Source organism: Saimiri boliviensis, chromosome 1 (assembly GCF_048565385.1).
Source record: "Saimiri boliviensis isolate mSaiBol1 chromosome 1, mSaiBol1.pri, whole genome shotgun sequence".
NCBI classification, from domain to species: domain Eukaryota; kingdom Metazoa; phylum Chordata; class Mammalia; order Primates; family Cebidae; genus Saimiri; species Saimiri boliviensis.
In genome coordinates, this window is record NC_133449.1 from 38,601,960 (window position 1) to 38,622,505 (window position 20,546).

The 20,546-nt window shown below is 36.8% G+C and overlaps 2 protein-coding genes across 5 annotated transcripts in view; one reads left to right on the forward strand and one right to left on the reverse strand.

Annotated features, from left to right (window-relative positions):
* The window catches only part of ARHGEF33 (Rho guanine nucleotide exchange factor 33), a 141,903-nt gene that overhangs the window by 117,486 nt on the left and 3,871 nt on the right, over positions 1-20,546 (forward strand). The window lies entirely within an intron of this gene.
* The window catches only part of SOS1 (SOS Ras/Rac guanine nucleotide exchange factor 1), a 134,094-nt gene that overhangs the window by 10,501 nt on the left and 103,047 nt on the right, over positions 1-20,546 (reverse strand). For 2 of the 4 annotated variants that reach the window (XM_039475304.2, XM_039475303.2), the window contains exons 14-20: positions 19,940-20,162; positions 18,433-18,552; positions 14,169-14,331; positions 13,504-13,621; positions 4,627-4,799; positions 4,318-4,434; positions 2,159-2,423 (exon numbers count right to left, since the gene is read on the reverse strand). In XM_039475304.2, coding sequence (XP_039331238.1) covers positions 2,159-2,423; positions 4,318-4,434; positions 4,627-4,799; positions 13,504-13,621; positions 14,169-14,331; positions 18,433-18,552; positions 19,940-20,162 — 1,179 coding nt within the window. Of the gene's footprint in view, positions 1-2,158; positions 2,424-4,317; positions 4,435-4,626; positions 7,347-9,835; positions 9,896-10,218; positions 10,312-13,503; positions 13,622-14,168; positions 14,332-18,432; positions 18,553-19,939; positions 20,163-20,546 lie in introns of those variants that run through there. The other 2 variants (XM_074396201.1, XM_074396219.1) reach the window with 2 other exon arrangements.

A 20,546-nucleotide genomic window follows, 5' to 3' on the forward strand; every position in this document is an offset into this window, starting at 1 on the left:
TACAGCTTATTATTTGTGTCACATGACTCCATGGCCAGGCACAGTGGCTCATCTGTAATCCAGCACTTTGGAAGGCTATGGCAGGAGGTTTGTTTTGATGCAAGAAGTTTGAGATCAGCCTGGACAATGGGGCAAGACCCTATCTCTACCAAAAATTTTATAAAAAAAAAAAAAAAAAAAAAAAAAACAACCTCAGTGATCTTCAGTCACCAAATAATGCCAAGTCACAGTATTCTCAAGACAAATACACTTTGAGACAGGGTCTCACTGTTACCCAGTCTAGAATACAGTGGCATGATCACAGTTCAATGCAATCTCAAACTCCTCGGCTCAAGCAGTCCTCCCACTTCAGCCTCCCAAGTAGCCGTGACTACAGGTACACACCACCAGTCCCAGCTAATTTTTTTATTTTTTAGGAGAGATGGGGTCTCGCAATATTGCCCAGGCTGGTCTCAAACTCCTGGCTTCAAGGGATTTTCCTACCTAGGCCTTCTAAAGTGTTGAGATTACAGGCATGAGTCACCATGCCCAGCCCAAATACAGTTTAGATGGCACAAAGACTACTCAGTAACTACAAATGTATGTATACTACAGGAAGAAACCAGTGGGATTCTGGACCAAATTTCAAAATAATACACTACCAAAGAATTATTTTAAGTATATTTTTAGGTACATTTCTTCCAACTGAGAGAATCTTAAAAATCTAATTTGACCCCCAGGAGGTACAAAAAAAGTATTTTTTCTGAAATCATAAAGCAAATTAGCAGACTGGAATGATAAACCAGAAATTCTAACTTTGAGGTTAGTGCTTCTCAACTTCCTCCCCCATAATAATGTCATGCTGCCTCCAGTATTAGATTCTATTATGTCAAGTATTAGGGGGGAACTTGATAAGCACATCGAGCTAAGACAGCCAACAGTAAGAGCATGTAGAAATGGTCATGAAAGAGTTAAAGGTGACTGAATTCAAGTTGTGATTCAATAATGAACAAATGAGAAAAGATTCTTAGAAGAGCTTTAAAGTTTCACATGAAATTAATTAGAAAATTAATGGTGATCTAGATTGAAAAGGTAGCCTTTCAAAAGACCAAATAAAGGTTAAGTTGTATAGTTTGGCAACCACTAGCCACATGTGATTATTGAGCATCTGACTGTGGCTTGTCTGAACTGAGATGTACTGTGTGTAAAATGCACACTGGGTTTTAAAGACTTAGAACAAAAAAAGGGAACATAAAATATCTCAATCATAAATTCTTTTATTGATTTCATGTGAAATGACAATATTTCTGATATAGTAGGTTAAATAAAATATTTTTGCTTTTTCTAATGTGGCTACTAGACATTTAAAGTTATACATGTGGCTCACATTATATTTCTACAGGACAGTGCTGGTCTAGAAATAAGAGATGGATAAGCAGTAGTGTGCAGTCTGTGAGATTTGTTTGGCTGCACTGAAAAGCACAGACAGTGTAATAGCAGACATTATATACCATGAGGGTACCACTGGGTAGACAAGAAGGGCTTAAATCTTATACACTGCAAAATTTAAAGCTACTAAAGAAATTGATGGGGAGTATCCTTTATCTGAAATGCTTGGGACCAAAAGTGTTTTGGATTTCAGAATATTACATCATACTTACTGATTTAGCATCCCTAATAGAAAAACCTGAAATCTTCCAATGAACATTTCCTTTGAGCATCATGTTGATGTTTAAAAAGTTTTGGGTTTTAGAACATTTTGGATTTTGGATTTTTGGATTAGGGATACTCAGCCTGTATAATAATTCTGGGGCAGGCAACATTTGAAATATGGGACTACAATTAATTGTAGAGTTTAAAAGTAATCTTCATTTCCTCTGGATATGAGAAATGCATTTGAAAAGCTCAAATGAAATTTAAACTGCCAGTTTTATCACTAGGTCTCTTTCATTAAAGTACCATAAATTTAAAGAGGGCTGTTCTAGCAGATTTTTTTTTTTTTAGAAATTTCAAGTTGATGGAGTTTAGAATTTGTCTTATATTTTAATAATGGTATCTTTTGAAATGGCATTTGACTTATCTACAAGTTCACATATATACAAAATAATAGATTCTTTTTTACCTCTAGCATGTATAATACTAACGAATACCTTAATGCACTTAGAATTTTTGCACCTACTTGAGTGAAAAGGGCTTGAATGATCGGAATCAAATACACTGCAAACATCTGTGGTACTGGAAGCACCAGAAGCAGGCGGAGGTGTTAACGGTGTTCTTGGAGAATTTGGTGCAGATGCTGTACTTTCTGTTTCACTTTCAGGGATCCTACTGTAACTAATTTTCCTTGGCTCCTGCTGAAGAGGTGTGGGATGCCTCATGGTACCTGGTCTTGGGTTTGATGGACGAACACCAGGAGATTTTAGGGGATAGCTATATTTTTTTGGCTGTAGACATATCAAAAGAAACACAATACTTTAAACACTGTAGTAGAAAGGAAGAGTCTTCTATATGTGCCTGGTAAAAATCAGCTAATATAGAGGAAAATCATAATTCACTAACAAGGACATAATGATTCAAATAAAAGTAGAAAATTTAAAGTGTTAACATTCTATTTTGCTGAAGCCCTGGGTATCTAAATTATTAAAGAATGCATTTCTTTAAATAACTTTTAGTCCTATAAATATTAGAGTGTTGTTATTTAAAATATTTTTGGATGGAAGTTATTCTGAAATGTGTATTTCCCTGTTTTTTTTTTTTTTTTTTGAGACGGAGTCTCGCTCTTGTTACCCAGGCTGGAGTGCAATGGCGCGGTCTCGGCTCACTGCAACCTCCGCCTCCTGGGTTCAGGCAATTCTGCCTCAGCCTCCTGAGTAGCTGGGATTACAGGCATGCACCACCATGCCCAGCTGATTTTTTGTATTTTTAGTAGAGACGGGGTTTCACCATGTTGACCAGGATGGTCTCGATCTCCTGACCTCGTGATCCACCTGCCTCGGCCTCCCAAAGTGCTAGGATTACAGGCGTGTGCCACCGCACCCGGCCCTCCCTGGTTTTTAATCTAGACTATTTTGAGCAAATTTAACCTTGCTGAAAAGCCACGATCATCACTATGAATTACAATACCTTCCTATCCTGTAATACAGTGATGCCATTAGGACCATTTGAGATACTTACAAATGCATTGAATTACCCCAATTTTCATTTGCGTATGTATGTTTTATGGCATTTTTCTTGCAAAATGATCATTTCTCAGTGTTATATCAGAGTGCCTCAGTGCAGCAGATTATATACCTATTTCTAATTTTCTGTTTTTAATTCATCTTATTAAAAACTGAACAAGGGCTTGAGAAATTTTCTTGTCAGGCAATTGCATACACTTTAATTAAAAGACACGTGATTTATCTTGGTCACTTAGAAGCCACCTATGTTTAATTCCAGCTTCTTTTCTTGACTTACTTTTTTTTTTTTTTTTTTTTTTGAGACAAGTCTTGCTCTGTCTCCCAGGCTGGAGCTGGAGAGCAGTGGCACGATCTTGGCTCACTGCAACCTCCACTTCCTGGGTTCAAGTGATTCTCCTGCCTCAGCCTCCCAAGTAGCTGGGATTACAGGCACCCACCACCGTGCCCGACTTTTTGTATTTCATTAAGAGACAGGATTTCACCATTGGCCAGGCTGGTCTCAAACTCCTAACTTCAGGTGATCCACCTGCCTTGGCTTCCCAAAGTGTTGGGATTACAGGCACGAGCCACTGCACCTGGCAGATTTTTTACTTTTTTTATGAATAAGAGAGTACATAGTCAAATCAGTGAGCTGATGATTCTGAATATGTTTGGCCAGGCACTGAAAGTAACAAAAAACAATGGAAACTTTATTTTCCCAAGAAAGTATTGTTAGCAAAACTTGGTATTTTATGGCTGATTCATAGTTAAAAGTTTTAATAAGTCATTACTTTTAAAATGTCATAAGTAGATATATTTATTATACATGAATTAGTATAAATTCATTCAATTTCCTGTTCTTAAAATCTTAAATAAATAACTTTTTGAGGTAACAAAATTTTAAAAACTTATATATTTGCTCAATTTCATCATCTTTGGTATCAAGATTTCCTCAAATTAATATTAATATTCATTTATTTGGAAGTAAGTGGGATCTTCCTGGGCATAATTATTAAGTACTTTTTCATTACTTTTAACTATCACATGTATACTTCATCCCCAAATACCTTTATAGAAAACTCATCTATGTAACACATATGGTAGTAATGACATCACCAGATGTAGATGACAACTGGAAAAAGTATATAAATGTAAAAGAAATAAATATACAAATGCTTACAAATCTTGGGAGAGGCTTAGGATTTCGTGGTTCTATTTCTAGGGATTTGTTGAAAAGATAATCTGTAAATTCTTTTTCCATGCTATTTCCCATTGGATTCAAGTTTTCAAAGAACCTCTAAAATAAATGCAAAGAAAAAAATTAATATTAAAAATTATAAATTTAGTTTGAAATTCATGGAAAGAAAACATTTAATCTAAGTAAATTTCTTTTAAGGTTGATTTTACTTTTTCTCCCCTATAAAATAAACCTGCCTTTTATTAGGTAGTTTATAATCAGAAGTATGAATCTTTAAATAATTCAACTTACTTTGATATCTGATTCTACTCGTAAACAGTAAGGCTGATTTTGGTACTGCTGGATCTCTCCTGTTATTTCTGCTACTTTCCTCCTTTTGCTAAAGTTTATAAGCTCTTTTCCATGTCTTTTTAAGACCTCAGGGTTGCCTTCTTCTGTTTTCAAGATATTAGTGAGATAAATTCCTAGAAGATACAACGGAATGATTTCAAGGGTAAAGAAGGAAAATGCGAGTTTTTTTCTATTTCATTAATTGTGTGTATATTCTACTGTACCATCTCAACTGCCATAACAAAAAAACAAAGGCTTAGATTTCCATGATATGAAAAACAGCAGATTAAGAGAAAGTACTTGTGAAAGACTTAAATTTTATAAACATCCAAGAAAAAGGGAGAGATCAAGTTTAATAAAATTAATACATTTTTTAGGAAGAATAACCAATTTTCCATACCCCCTCCAAACCATTGTTATTTGAGGTAAATCACAGTTTTGTTAAAGGAACTTTAAGACTAACTTTGTCACTAATGACACATCATTTCTGGCAAACAGGAAAAATGCTACATTCAGAGGATCATAGTTTCTGCTTAGTCAACTCTGGTGGCCCCACAAGAGGCTGTTATGATTTGCAGTTCAGAAGTAGTACTATTTGGATAGGATTACTCATGGAAATGTGGAAGGTTTTCCAAGCCTGTCAAACAAAAGACTGCATACAATTTATGTATATTCTGGTCTTCAATAGTTTCTAGACTTAGTGGCAACCCTGTAATTGATTTCCTGTTTCCCCAACACTATAGTTGTACACTGGACAAGAAGGAGAATGAACAGAATAACAGGTACTTCCTATTCTAGCATAAAGGCTCTGGAACCAGCTCTGCTGCTTTCTCTATATGTGATCTTATTATTATTGTTAATTTTTTCTTTTTTTTGGGGGAGGGGATGGAGTCTCACTCTGTCTCCCAAGCTAGAGTGCAGTGCACTGCAACCTCCACTTCCTGGGTTCAAACAATTCTCCTGACTCAGCCTCCTGAGTAGCTGAGGTTACAGGCATGTGCTGCCACACCCAGCTGATTTTTGTGTTTGTAGTAGAAATGGGGTTTCACCATTTTGGCCAGGCTGGTCTTGAGCTCTTGACCTCAAGTGATCTGCCCGCCTTGGACCCCTAAAGGGCTGGGATTACAGGTGTGAGAACACTGTGCCCAGCCTAAGTGCATGATCTCATGAAAATTGCTTAATTAGTCTCTCTGTGCCTCAGCTTTTCTCATTGTAAATTTAGGACAGGAGGGTTGCTGTGAAAAACAAATGAGTGAATGTATGTATGAGCTTAAAATATAGCCTGACAACAGTTAAGTATTAATTAGCTATAGTTGTGATTGTTGATGCTGTTGTTGCATCTTGCCCTAATACTCTTCTTATGCTTTTACCTTTTCCCCCAAAGTACTGACTATGATGTTTTGGGGAAGGAAAAGGGAGTGTGAATATCTGAGTTCACTCACTGCCCACATGTGTACTGAGTCTCTGCTGTAAGACAAGTACTGCATTAGGTACTGCAGGTACAAAGATGAGAAAGACCTCTAGTGGTTCAGTGCTTAAGGAGTTCCTGACCTCAGGGAGTCCAGAACTTTGAACCAAATTATACTACAGTATAATTTGCTAACTGCTATATACTAGGAGGTGCTATATTAGTAGTAATGCATATGAGAGCAAAAAGGAGGTATTCCAAACTCTGTCTTGAGCTGGGAGGATTAAAAAAAGCAAAATAAGTCTCAAAAGGTCGGGCATGGTGGCTCACGCCTGTAATCCCAGCACTGTGGGAGGCCAAGGCAGGTAGATCATGAGGTCAGGAGTTCAAGACCAGCCTGGCTAACATGGTGAAACCCTGTCTCTACTAAAAATACAAAACTAGTTGGGCATGGCGGCACATGCCTATAATCCCAGCTACTCAGGAGGCTGAGGCAGGAGAATTGATTGAACCTGGGAAGTGGAGGTTGCAGTGAGCCAAGACTGTGCTACTGCAGTCCAGCCTGGGCGACAGAGTGAGGCTCCATCTAAAAAAAAAAAAAAAAAAAAAAAAAAAGTAAGTCTCAACAAATGAGAGCTGTAACGAGTAGAATAAGATAGAAGGGCATTCTAAGCAAAGCAGCAGTGAGTATAAAGGCACTGATTCATGATGAAGCTTGCTTGAAAGGCATACTTAGAGATAATATGCTCTTCAGTACGGCTAGACCATAGGGGTTTGATGCATGGGGTGTAGAGGAAGAGTGGCAGGATATGACAGACACAGGCAAGGGCTGGGTTTATAGTTCTAAATGCTTTTGTGGTAGTGGCATACCACAGAAATCTTTGGTCATATCCTTGAAAAGATAAAAGGACCCAAATCAATATTGAACAAATCAGCAATAATGAAATCTGATCAACATTAATGCCTGTTTGGTTTTTAAACATATCCAGTTATTAAGTGCATTAGTTACTTGGTTATTTTTCAGCGCCTAGGCTATGCTTGATGATACATTCATAAGACAAAGTTACTGTGTGTTCTAGTAAGCACAGGCTTTTTTATTTTCACTTCTGCCTATCATTTGGCTCTTTTACTTTCAGCCATTATACTCTCCTCCACACAAGTTGCATGATCCATTCAGCTCAGTGTTCAGTCTGACAAACATGTCCATAAGAGTATGCATATTCAGTGGCAGCCCAAATCAACTTTCCATATTGGTCACAGATTGATGGTCCATCTGCGAAGAGTTTGTGTGTATTAGTGCTTGGACTGGGTCATGAAATGCTTTTTGTTAAACAGCTTAACTTTTATCTAGGAGATAATTAGGGAATTATAAGGATCTTTGTTTGCATTCTAGAAGGATTATTCTAGTACTGTGAAGCCAGATGGGTTGGAAGGAGTTAAGACCAGTAACAGGAAGCGCAGTTAGTAGGCTGACAATAGTCCTGGTGAGATGATGAGGGCTGCCCTAGTGTCTATGGGACTAATGGGGAGTGGATAAATATTTAAGAGGTAGACTTTCCAAGAACTGACTAACTGGTTTGGGGAGGAAATGGGGGCAGTGGGAATGAAGACTCTCAGCTTTGTTTTTGAAAGCACACTTGAATGAAGTTGTGAAAATGCTTATAAGTAGCACTTTGGGATAGTTCAGGATGAAATATAGAAATTATTTTATGCCTAACTGATGGCTAGCTAAAATAACAAATGATCACAGCAGTTGTGTCCAAACTTTAATCTTACACTGAATCAGTTAAAAAATGTTTAAGCACCTATCCTCATGTTCTCTCTATATACACATATATAATTTAATAAAAACATAGTGTATATGTAAACAACAAAAACCCGAGAATTATATACTTACAGTAAAGCTTAGTTGTTTTTCATATTTTAAAAAATATATAAACAAATAGTTATTCTTGTACTTCAGTGTATCATTTAACATACCCTACTCTGGAGGCAGCTATTCTAGGGAAAGGGAAAAGACAGCATTATGACATAAAGAAGACGGCTGAGGTTTTACCTTTTTTTGCTGATGTCTTTCCCACCCTTTCCAGGAGAAAGTGGCTGCTTAGGATTCTAGATTTCTATAGCATTTGTCCACACTTCAATCTATACTTTTCTACAATACAGTGTGATACTTACTACACAGTGCTATGACTTATTTCTCTGCTCTTTCGAGGGAGCAGAAACTGTGGAACTATATCTATTTGTGTATTCTTAGCATGTAGCCCTGGACATAACACATAGAGGTATTCAATAAATGTTTCTGATTGAATGAAAGAAGTATATTATTTTAAAATAGAAGAGAGGCATTTGAAAGACAGACCAGGATATGAGAGTCAATTCTAAAATAGCTGGAAAGCAAGAATGGAGACAAAGCTAATTTACACATAACTGAAGGAGGATACAAGATCAGAGCTGTGTAAAAACAAAGGGCAAAGCCAATGCTAAAGTCTTGTATGTTTGTACACAGATGACCAACCTGATTAAGGTACTTCCTTTTACCTAAAAAAAAATTCTATTTTTGAGACAGAGTCTCACTTTGTTACCCAGGTTGGAGTGTGGTGGTGCGATCTTGACTCATTGCAACCTCAGCTTACTGCAACTTCTGCCTCCTGGGTTCAAGCGATTCTTGTACCTCTGCCTCCTGAGTAGCTGGGACTACAGGAATGCGCCACCATGCCTGGCTAACTTTTATATTTTTGGTAGAGATAGGGTTTTGCCATGTTGGCCAGGCTGGTCTCAAACTCCTGGCCCCAAGCAGTTCACTCACTTCAACCTCTCAAAGTGCTGTAATTACAGGCATGGGCCACTATGCCCAGCTGAAAAAATTCATTTGTTAGCCACATATCCATTCTACCTGTAAGTAGAATATTTTAGTTTATGGAGAAAAACTGATATAGACCTGAAACATCTGGCAGAGCTTTGGAAGGAGTAACTGCCCTACTTTTATTCTGTAAATGGTGATAGTGCCAGCAAAAGATGGGAATGTTGGTAAGGTAACAGAGGAAACATCAGCTGCTGTCCCTGACCCTCCCCCATAGAAGGGGTTTGAAAAACAGAATCCAGAAATTTTGGATAAGAATATGGAAGGAGTTTCTGTAAACTATCATATAGACAAGATGGAATTCAGAAGCAGCAATAACATATGGCTTTACCCACTGGGTAAGAACTCCATGAAAGGCTGTCTGACTCCCTTGACTGGTAACTTTTAGCTTAAGAATAGCAAAGATAAGGCAGCAAAACTGACCAGGGTCAGATGTAGATAAACTACCTTAAAGGAGCAGAGGCTCAGTAACTAGGAAGATGAGCAAGAAGAAAGGGTATGAAGGCTGGCAGGTGGGCTATACCTATCAAACTTTGTGTACCTATCAAAGTACCTACATATGTTTGTATTCACTCAATAAATCACACTTACTCACCTTAAAATACCTTATTGAAATCATACTCTAAAATAGGTCTGAAACTTACTTCTTTCATTTAAGAGCATGTTATGGTTGGGCACGGTGGCTCATGCCTGTAATCCCAGCACTTTGGGAGGCCAAGGTGGGCAGATCACCTGAGGCCAGGAGTTTGAGACCAGCCTGGCTAGCCTGGCCAACATTGTGAAACCCCATCTCTACTAAAAATACAAAAATTAAAGAACATGTTAAGAAGATCAGTTAAGTTTACAACGATCTGAGAGAGGACTCTGGACAGTTTCAGTTAATATGAATAAATACCCACCATCAGGGTGATGGAGTAGCAGGGGCCAGTCAATAAATGGGTCCTGAGGTCTTTTCATGTCTGTGTACCAGAAACCACAGGGTATCATGAGTAGCATGACTATAAGCTAGGTGAGCACAGTGACTGTGTATTTTTCACTTCTCTAGGCACCTGACATAGTCCTAGTACTTAGTAGGACTCAAGAAATATACACTCACAGATTGAATGACATAACGTCAGATATATCCAGAGCCTTTCCAGTTCTCTTGAATGAACTGGTAATATAGTCACCATACTTAAGCAAAAACATACAGGCTTTAATATTTTACCAGGAACAGAAAATAAATGAATTCAGTATTTTAATCAAGAATGTAAAAGGTCAGGCTGGGCACAGTGGCTCACACCTGTAATCCTAGCACTTTGGGAGGCCAAGGCGGGTGGATCGCTTGAGCTCAGGAGTTCGAGACCAGCCTGGGTAACCTGCTGAAACCCCATGTCTACAAAAAAAAAAATACAAAAATTAGCCAGGCATAGTGGTTTGTACCTGTGGTTCCTCCTACTTGGGGGGCTGAGGCAGGACAATCGCTTGAGCCCATGAGGTGGAGGTTGCAGTGAGCCAAGATGGTGTCACTGCACTACAGCCTGAGTGACAGAGTGAGATTCTGTCTTTAAAAAAAAAAAAAAAAAAGCAGGGGGTAGGGGAAAGTCCTCAGGAAAACTAGGAATTAATAGTGATTTTTTAAACCTCATAAAATCAGCAGAAAATTAGAGACTATCTTTTTGAAGAAAAAGCAAGTAAGTAAAAATAGAGATGAGAAAGTTATATTACAAATAGAGTTAATTTTTAAAAACATGTTTGTAGATATAAATTGAATGCTAGTATTTTTTAAATAATGAAGCAATTCTGTAGCAAGGAGGATGCTTTCTTAAAAGGCTAAAAACCATTTAATCAAGCAAGTAGTAAAATTACACTTTATCTCTGCTAAAACTGAGTTTAAAATAAGCTGCTTATTTCTGCCATTATTCTTAAAGCTTTGTTTGGGAAGGTAATGACCAATTAAAGCATAACACAGAAATAAGCTCAAAGGAAGCAACATGATTAAATATTTAGAGAACCCAAGGAAATTAAAATTCTTGGAATTAAAGGTAACTGAATGAATATCAAACCAAAAATACCTAGGAAAAATAAGGGAAATGCTAAATATAGTAAATGTTCTTTCCAGATTAACTGATAGCTTGTTCCAGTTATATTTGGGGGCATCCCCCTCCACCTAAACTTATAAAGTTCATTTGGAAAAATAAATAGGCAAAATTGGCAAAAAAAAAAAAAAAAGAAAGAAAAGGTACTAAAGAAACCCTAAAGAATCACCTTTATCACTGCGAAAAACTATATAGCAGGGTTTCTCAGTCTTAGCAACACCTGACATTTTGGACCGGATACTTATGGACTGTGGGGAACTGTCCTGTGCATTGCCAGATGTTAGCAATATCCCCATCCTCTACCCACTAGATGCCTGCAGCACAATCCCAATTAGGACAATTAAAAAAATGCTTCCAGGCATTGCTAAATGGTCCCTAGGGGACAAAAGTGCCCCCTGCTGAGAATCACTGATTATAAAGTGACAATCCTTAAAACTATGGTAGGGGTATAAGAAGTCAGTGGGACATAATAAGTATTAAAGAAGGAGGTCCTGTATGTAAACAGGGAAAAAGAAGAATCATTCAATAAACCTGGATTAACAAATAAATAATTTGGTGGGCAAGTAAATTTGAGTATTTCATAAGATATCAAAGATACTTCAGTTTGATAGTAGAGTTAAATATAATTTTGAAAGTCATAAAAATGCTAGAAGAAAATATGATTGAATATTAAATTACCAGATTATATGAACTTTCTAAGATTAGAAACAATAGAAATCAGAATGAGAAAGGACAGATTGTAGAATTTAAAACTAAACATGTGAATGATAAAAAGTAAAAGGCAGATTGTTTGCAGGATATATGAAAAGGGACATGGACAAGAGGAAATGCAAATATTAAAGAAATGTATGAAAAAAAGTCCATGGTAATCAAATAATGGAAATTATTTTAACAAATAACTTAGTAGTAATAACAGAAATTAAAAAAAAAAAGTATCCAAAATTGGAAAACATGGGATATTTGCTTTGTCATACCCTTGATGGCAGCATAAATGTCATACACTTCTCATGGCAGCCTTTCAGAAAGCAACTTAAAAATACCTATCAACAGTTTAAAGATGGACCCCTTTTAACCTATGTAAAGTAGACCCTTATCCAAAGGTGGTATGTTCCAAGATCCCTAGTGGATACTTGAAACCATGGAGAGTTTTAAACTCTATACATATATACATACATACATACACATACATACATACCTATGAGCTTAGTTTATATATTAGGCACAATAAGATATTTTTTAAAAAAGCTAATAATAAAATTGAACAATTATGACAATCTATTGTAATAAAAGTTACATGAATGTGGTCTCTCTCAAAATATCTCATGTTTTTGGACCACAGTTGACCATGGATAACTGAAACCAAACCGTGGAGATGGGAGCACTACTGTAATTCCTCCTCTGGTGATCTGTCTCAAGAAGATATTCTCAAATACAGAAAAACAGTATAAATGAAAATCTAAATCAGAAAATTATTTAGAAAGCAAAAAAAGCTGGAAACCATGTGTCCAATCACAGAGTAATGGTTAAACAAATTGTCCAACTTTATGGAATATTATGCAGCCACTCTATATAATTACTAAGATTATCTAATAGAATACAAAAATATATGTTAAGTGAATAAAGTAAACTTAATATGCACATCATACAATTACAATTATATACAATGTACACTGCAAAAAGATTAGAAGTAAATACAAAAATGGTTGCTCTAAAACCCAAACAATAAAATGTGGGGAAAAAAATATATAAAATTTTAAAAATATCAGGACATAACATTGTTATATGTGTAACTTAAAATTACATAGAAAAAATACATGTAGATGAGGAAAAGGCTAGAAGAAACTACAGCACATACTAGACTAGAGAGAGATCATAGTTTCAGTAAACATTCAAAAGAAGGATCATCAGAGTATATACTCAGGCAGAGAAAAGATGACAGTAGGAAAGAGATAATTGAATACATGAAATACAGGAAATAAATAATGGAAAAAGATAGAGGGACCTACAGAAAGGGAGATTCAGGAGGTAGATTCAGTTCTAAAAGGAAGCAGAAGGGGAAAAATAAGAGAGGATGAAGAGAATAAAATTTTCATGTGCCAGAGTTGTGGGCCCAAAGGCACAGGCACACCATGATATTTAGCCATGTGAAACTGTTTACAAAAATGATTATAAATATAACTGAGTTTGGCCATGCCTCTCCTGTATTTAGCTTACTAAAATTCAATTAAAAAGGCTTCTATGAATATAAAAACAAAAGTATTATATAATTTCTAATGGCTGCCTAAGATGAAAATAGAAAACGAAATGTATATTAGACTTGACCTTAAAAAGTCTTAATGAGAAAAATTCTAAGGGCACTCAGGTGCTAAACATTGGTTAAACAAGTATTTTCTGCTGGCATACTACACATGTAATTTTTCAGTCATTTATTGAAATAAATGTTTTGTTTTATATAGAAATGCAATAAAAATTAAGAAAGAAATACTTACCAAAGAAAGGCACACATGGTGGATTAATAGACCTGAGTTTTGCCAAATATTTCTTATAGTGATCTTCACTCAGTTCATGAGCTTCTTCTAAAATTTTCTTCTGGCGACTTGGTATTTGCTATAAGAAAAAATAAATAGGAGCCATAAGTTTACAAAAGAAATTAAAGGTCTTATCAAAAGAAAACAAAACAAAAAAACAAAAAGCTAGGCTAACAGAAAGGCCCAATACAATAGTATTAATTTGATTCTATGACTGTAATACTGTTTCAAATAGACTATCTTCATAGACCTCAGTATAAATTTACTTAAAGTGTGTGTGAGAAAGAGACAGATCTAGTTTATCATGTCATTCCTTACAGAATTATGTGAACATTTAATTATATATTATCTTACAAATTAAGTGCTGAAAGTTTCTTCCTCTTCTAGCTTAGGCTGGGACCTAAGCTAGAAGTGAATATATTTTAATTTAAGTGAATATATTTTAATAGGAATGCCTAATTTTTAAAAAGCAACCGATTCATTACAAAACTTAGATATTTCAGTCATTTAATCTGCTACTAAAACGACAAATGAGACATTTAAAAATTAAAGATAATAATTGTTAAAATTCTAATTTTTGTAATAGGGAATGAAAGTTCATTTTAAAAACACATGTATAAACCTACCTCAAATGTGTGGTCTAATCTGTAAACAGGTGATGAATTCATGGCACTGACAACTTCAAGGACACCATTAAAGTTGTTCAGCTCTTGAAAGACTTGTAGAATCTCAATTATTCGACTCACCACAGCTACTCTTTCTTCTAAATTTTCAGTTTCTACAATACATCTGGGAATCAACAACAAAAAAGTGAACTAAAGATTTTAGAGTTTTTCCAATAAAGTTATAGCTTAAAGAATTTAGTAAATAAAATAGAGAGTGGAGGGTGGCTATCGTATAACTACAATAGAGAACACACATTCAAAGTAGAAGGAAGGTAGTACCTCCAGTCAGGCATACTGCTCTTTCCTGTTTTCCAGACTGGTACAATCATTTTTCTACTATATTTGATGCATCCTCTATTAGCATTAGAACTAACTGGTGAGGGCTGGGCGCAGTGGCTCATGCCTATAATCCCAGCACTTTGGGAGGCCGAGACGGGTGGATCACAAGGTCAAGAGATCGAGACCATCCTGGTCAACATGGTGAAACCCCGTCTCTACTAAAAATACAAAAATTAGCTGGGTATGGTGGCGCACCCCTGTAGTCCCAGCTACTCAGGAGGCTGAGGCAGGAGAATTGCTCGAACCCAGGAGGCGGAGGTTGCGGTGAGCCGAGATCGCGCCATTGCACTCCAGCCTGGGTAACGAGTGAAACTCCATCTCAAAAACAAACAAACAAACAAACAAACAAAAAAAGAACTAGCTGGTGAGGCTTCTATCTTGTGGAAAGTATGTAGGTCTTTGTAATATGGGTGTGTTCTAGTTGAATTCAAGAATTCTCTTGCCTTCTATTCTTCAGCTAATTGCAAGATTTTAGTGATGAATGTTTATTTTCTTTCCTTCATATATAATTGGCTACATTTCTAGGAATAGCTCTGTTCCAATGTTTCCTACGTTTCTAGGAACAGCATTAAATGTAATGGCAAGAAACGCAGTTACTTTTGCACCAACCTAATATATAATTGCATTGAGATTCTGGACTTGTGATATGATAGTGTGAGGCGCTCCACTGAGTAAAACTGGTAAAAATTATTAAATAACACACACACACACTCTTTCTCTCTCTCTCTCAAAGTCTCTAGTAATGGCCCTGAGAGCAAATGGCAAATGAAGAAACATCTATTCAAGAAAATCTACAAAAATTTGGTAAGAGAGGGGACAGACTCTGTGGTATTTGAACCAAGACTGTTCCCTCCCTTCTTCCTCCCAGCTCAGTGAGGGTGAACTCAGCATCTACTCCAGATTCCTGCAGTCAAGAACACCTAGCTCCCAGCTAGGTACAAGAGCAGGGCTTTAGTTTTCTAATCCTGCCCCAGCTGCCTGTTGCTGAGGCTTAAGTCCCAACTGAGTGCAGCTGAGAAGTGGGAAGTCTCTACCTTGGGTGTGACGTTTTGAGAATACTGAGAAAAGAGCCCTTCCTCTGGTTCCCAAGGGTGTAGTTCCATGCCAGAAGACACAAGTAAGAAGACCTCTGGCTACAGTGCCACGTCTGCCACTCTACCCTCTCAACCAAACACTCAATTCCTAAGGCAGAAGTGTCACTCAGAAAAGTTTGCCATTGTCCCCAGAGCTCTGTTTCAAACAGATAGCTCCTAATCTCTTGTCATTTACAACAAAGTATAAAGTAGTTTAAATTTAAAGGTTCCCTTAAGAACAGTGGAAACTGTGGTGAAAAGCAATGGGGAAGAGATTTATGGATCTAATGAAGATATAGCCTAGACTGTAGGCAGAGTAGTTTGCAGGAGAGAACTAGGAAATACAACAGCTGAGAGGAGCCCTCCTGGGGTCAGAACAAGTATCAAACAGAAATCTCAGACACCATTCCTTCAAAGGAGCCACAGTTTGGTTGCATTATTTTTATATAACAATTTATGCCACAAGGAAATTGTTGAAAACATCAGAACAATCAGCTGGCAAATTGTGAAGTTTAATAGCTGGGTGGGCTGGGTGCAGTGGCTCATGCCTGTAATCCCAGCACTTTGGGAGGCTGAGGCAGGTGGATTACAAGGTCAGGAGTTCAAGACCAGCCTGTCCAATATGATGAAACCCTGTCTCTACTAAAGAATACAAAATTTAGCCAGATGTGGTGGTGCACGCCTGTAGTCCTAGCTACTCGGGAGGCTGAAGCAGGAGAATCGTTTAAACCAAGGAGGCGGAGGTTGCACTGAGCCAAGATTGCACCATTGCACTCCAGCCTGGGTGGCAAGAGTGAGAATCTATCTCAAAAAAAAAAAAAAAAAGAAAAAAGAAAAAGCTGGGTGTGTGTGGTCAGGGAAGGAGTGATGAGCGTCTTTCCAGTACCACTGCCACTCAATAAGAGGCCCTGGAATGGGGTTGGGGAATGTGGAACAGTACTCAGAGTTGCTACTATATATTATCTAAAATGTCAGGTTTCCAGTAAAAAAAAAAAAAGAGATGTGCAAAGAAATAGGAAAGTATGACTCTTATACTGGGCAGAAAAAAAAGGGAACAGAAATTGTCTGTAAGAGCAACCAAATGTCAGATTTAACAACAATAACAAAAGATTTCTAAGTAGGCATTACGAATACAGTCACAGAATTAAAGGAAAGCATGAAAAAGAAGGAAAGGAAGACATTGATGACAATGACATCAAAGAGAGGATATTATTTAAGAGATAGAAATTATAAAAAGGCACCAAATGGAAACTCTGGAATTAAAAAGTACAATAACTGAAATAAGAAACGTACTGGAAAGGCTCAATAGATTTGAACTGAAAAAAAAAATTAGTTAACTTGAAGCTAGAGCTATTATTCAGAAATGAAGGTAAAATAAAGATTTGCCCGATAAACAAAAACTGAGAGAATTTGTTGCTAGCCAACCCACCAGAAGAAATACTAAAGGAAGTTCTTCAGGCCGAAAGCAAGTGATCCCAGATGGTAATTCGAATCCCCACAAAAGACCATCAGCAAAGGTAATTGTGTAATTATTAAAGACATTTTGTAAATGCATATTTTTTTCTAATTTCTTCTCATAACTGACTTAAACAACTGTATAAAATAATATAAATATATTGTTGGGCTTATAACACTGTAATATAATATATTGTAATGTAATATATGTGTAATATGTCGCCAATAATACACAAAGGAAGTGGGTGACAGCAAAGCTTTAATGGGCTAAAAGGATGACAACAAATGGTAAAGTAGTAACTGTAACAATGTATTGTTTCATTTGCATCATTAATGAGATGTAATATGTATTACAGTACCACAAAAAAAGGGAGAAAGGAAATAGAGCTACATAGGAGTAACATTTCTATATATCACTGTTATTAAGCTACTATAAGTCTAAAGCTGATTTTGGTAAGATGTGTATGGCAAACTCTAATGTATGGCAAACTCTAAAGTAGCCAGGCAACCACTAAAAGAACCTCAAAAAAATTTAATGAAAAAAATTAGTGAAACTAAAATGCTACATTGGAAAAACATTCAGTGTTTTTTAATGAAAAATACTGTCATTTTCATTCAATGAAAAACACTCCATGCAAAAGACAGGAGTAGCAGAAGGAAAACACAAGACATATAGAAATAAAATTGCATTGGCTGGGAGTTGTGGCTCATGCCTGTAATCCCAGCACTTTGGGAGGACAAGACAGGCGGATCACTTGAGGTCAGAAGGTCAAGACCAGCCTGGCCAACATAGTGAAACCCTGTCTCTACTAAAAATACAAAAATTAGGGCTGGGCATGGTGGCTCTCATGTCTGTTATCCCAGCACTTTGGGAGGCCAAGGCAAGTGGATCACTTGAAGTCAGGAGTTCAAGACCAGCTTGGCCAACATGGTGAAACCCTGTCTCTACTAAAAATACAAAAATTAGCTGGGCGTGGTAGTATATGTCTGTAGTTCCAGCTACTCAGGAGGCTGAGGCCTAAGAATCTCTTGAACCAGGGAGGCAGAGGTTGCGGTGAGCTGAGATCACGCCACCGCACTCCAGCCTGGGTGACAGAGCCAGACTCTGTCTCAAAAAAAAAAAAAAAAGTAGGCAAGTATGATATCACACATTTGTAATCCTGGGTACTTTGGAGGATGAGGTGGGAGGATCGCTTGAACCTGGGAAGAAGAGGTTTCAGTGAGCCAATGTTGCGCCACTGCACTCGAGTCTGGGCAACAGAGTGACAGTCTGTCTCAAAAAACAAACAAAAAATTGCATTGAAATTTATAACATCGTTGACAGCTATATAAAATATAAGAATGCCAGCAATACTTACTTCTCAAACCATAGAGTGAGGTTGGTGGTATGTCGAATCATCTTCAGAAGATTAGGAGAGTTAATTTCTTTGTCTTCTTTTGTCCACACACTTCCAACTAATTCTGATGGCTGTACAGCTCTAAAATCAATACATAATGCTACATGACACTTTTCCTCTAACATAGACCTTGTTTATTAAGTAAATGAGATAAATACAAATTTAAATCCCATATGAACTTTCCTCTTATACCAAAAGAAAGGTTTGTGAAAACAAGGTATAACAAAAAAATTATAATTAGGCCTCATATTTCCTTATGGATTTTTTTTGAGACAGAGTTTCGCTCTTGTCCAGGCTGGAGTGCAATGGCGTGATCTCGGCTCACTGCAATCTCTGCCGCCCTGGTTCAAGTGATTCTCCTGCCTGAGCCTCCTGAGTAGCTCGGATTACAGGTGCCTACCACCATGCCCAGCTAATTTTTTGTATTTTTATTAGAGATGGCGTTTCACCATGTTGCCCAGGCTGGTCTCGAACTCCTGACCTCAGGTGATCCACCTGCCTCAGCATCCCAAAGTGCTGGGATTACAGACGTGAGCCACTGTGCCCAGCCTTTAAAAACTATTTTTAAAAACTAATTTTTATGGAAATACCTATATACTTTTAGTGTTGCTTTATAGTAGCATTTTGCTTTGGCAAGGTTGAGATTGCTCCATAATATCTTTCCCAGCACTTATAAACATTATTAATAAATTAAGATTACGAAGTAGACATTTAAGTAATGACAGCTGTTATAATAATCAGTTCAAAGAATTTTTTTTTTTTTTTTTTTTTTTTTGGTATAAAGGAGGAGAGGAAAAAAACCTGTCGCAAAAGGGTCCTAGGAAATAAAATAGATTCTAATGCTGTAATTTTCAGAAACATGATTTTTAGTGGAAGATCAATCAATTTAGCTCATTTTCTCATTTAGTTATTTAAAAATGAATAGTTTGAGATTCTAAATAGTCCCCATTTAAAATCGGAAAGATATTTTCAAGATAATTATATCAATGTAGTATTATAAACTAAAAAAAGACTATAATGGCTATGATCGAAGTTCACAACAACAGTAGCTAACAATTTATTGACCCCTTATTCTCTGCTAAGTAACGTACATACACTGGCTTTCAAACCTCAAAACAGCCCCAGGAGTAGGGTACCATCAGTAGCCCCATTTTACTACTGAGGAAAAGAAGGGGCAGAAGGATAAAGTTACACAAGGACGTTAAAGTTGCCCAGGGCCAGCAATTGCTAAAGCCAGGATTTAAACCTACCCTTACCACCTAGGGGTGACCACAGAAAGAGAGAAGGTGTAAATTCAGCTAGATGGACTAAGGGAGTGAAAGAACAGGAACTGCCTACCAGGCCTTATTACTAGACACTTTATGTAACATTTAAGTCTTATGACAACCCTGTAAGGCAGAAATCAGTATTTCATTTTAAAAATTAACTTTTTTGAAAGATTTTTCATCTTGAATGTTAAATTACATACCGGTATAGATCTGATTCAAGTAAAGTGAGTTGTCGAGCAATTTCTATTGGGTGTAAGGTGAGCAGGTCAAAAGTCTCTATGTGCCCAGGTCTGCTTATATGCCACTCAACTGTGGGAGGTGAACTCTGAAATGTAATATTATGACCTGGTCCATTGTCTCTTGCAATTTTTTTCCTTTGGATTATTTTAGTGATGGATTCAACCCATTTTTTCATTGCTTTACCTGCAATACATTATATTTTAAATAACATTGAAATATTATTATTTTATATTTTAAAAATAGTTTAAAATCACAAAGATGATTCCTGAATGTATCTTTGCTATAAAAAGTTCAAATGATCAAAATGAAAAAATCCAAGTTTCCCTTTTCCATTTCCCAGTCCCCCATCCCAATCTCTTTCTTCTCCACATGGGTAACCACTGTTAATAGTCTGGTATGTATTCTTCCAGACCCTTTCCAAACAAAATTTGAAAGTAATTAATTTGTAGAGCTTGTCTACCCCTATTGTTCTGATCTTCAGTTTAATGTATTACTTTATAATCCTCCAAGAAAATCACAAGATTTATAAGGATAGATTATACACATTCACTATTAATCTAATAGTAC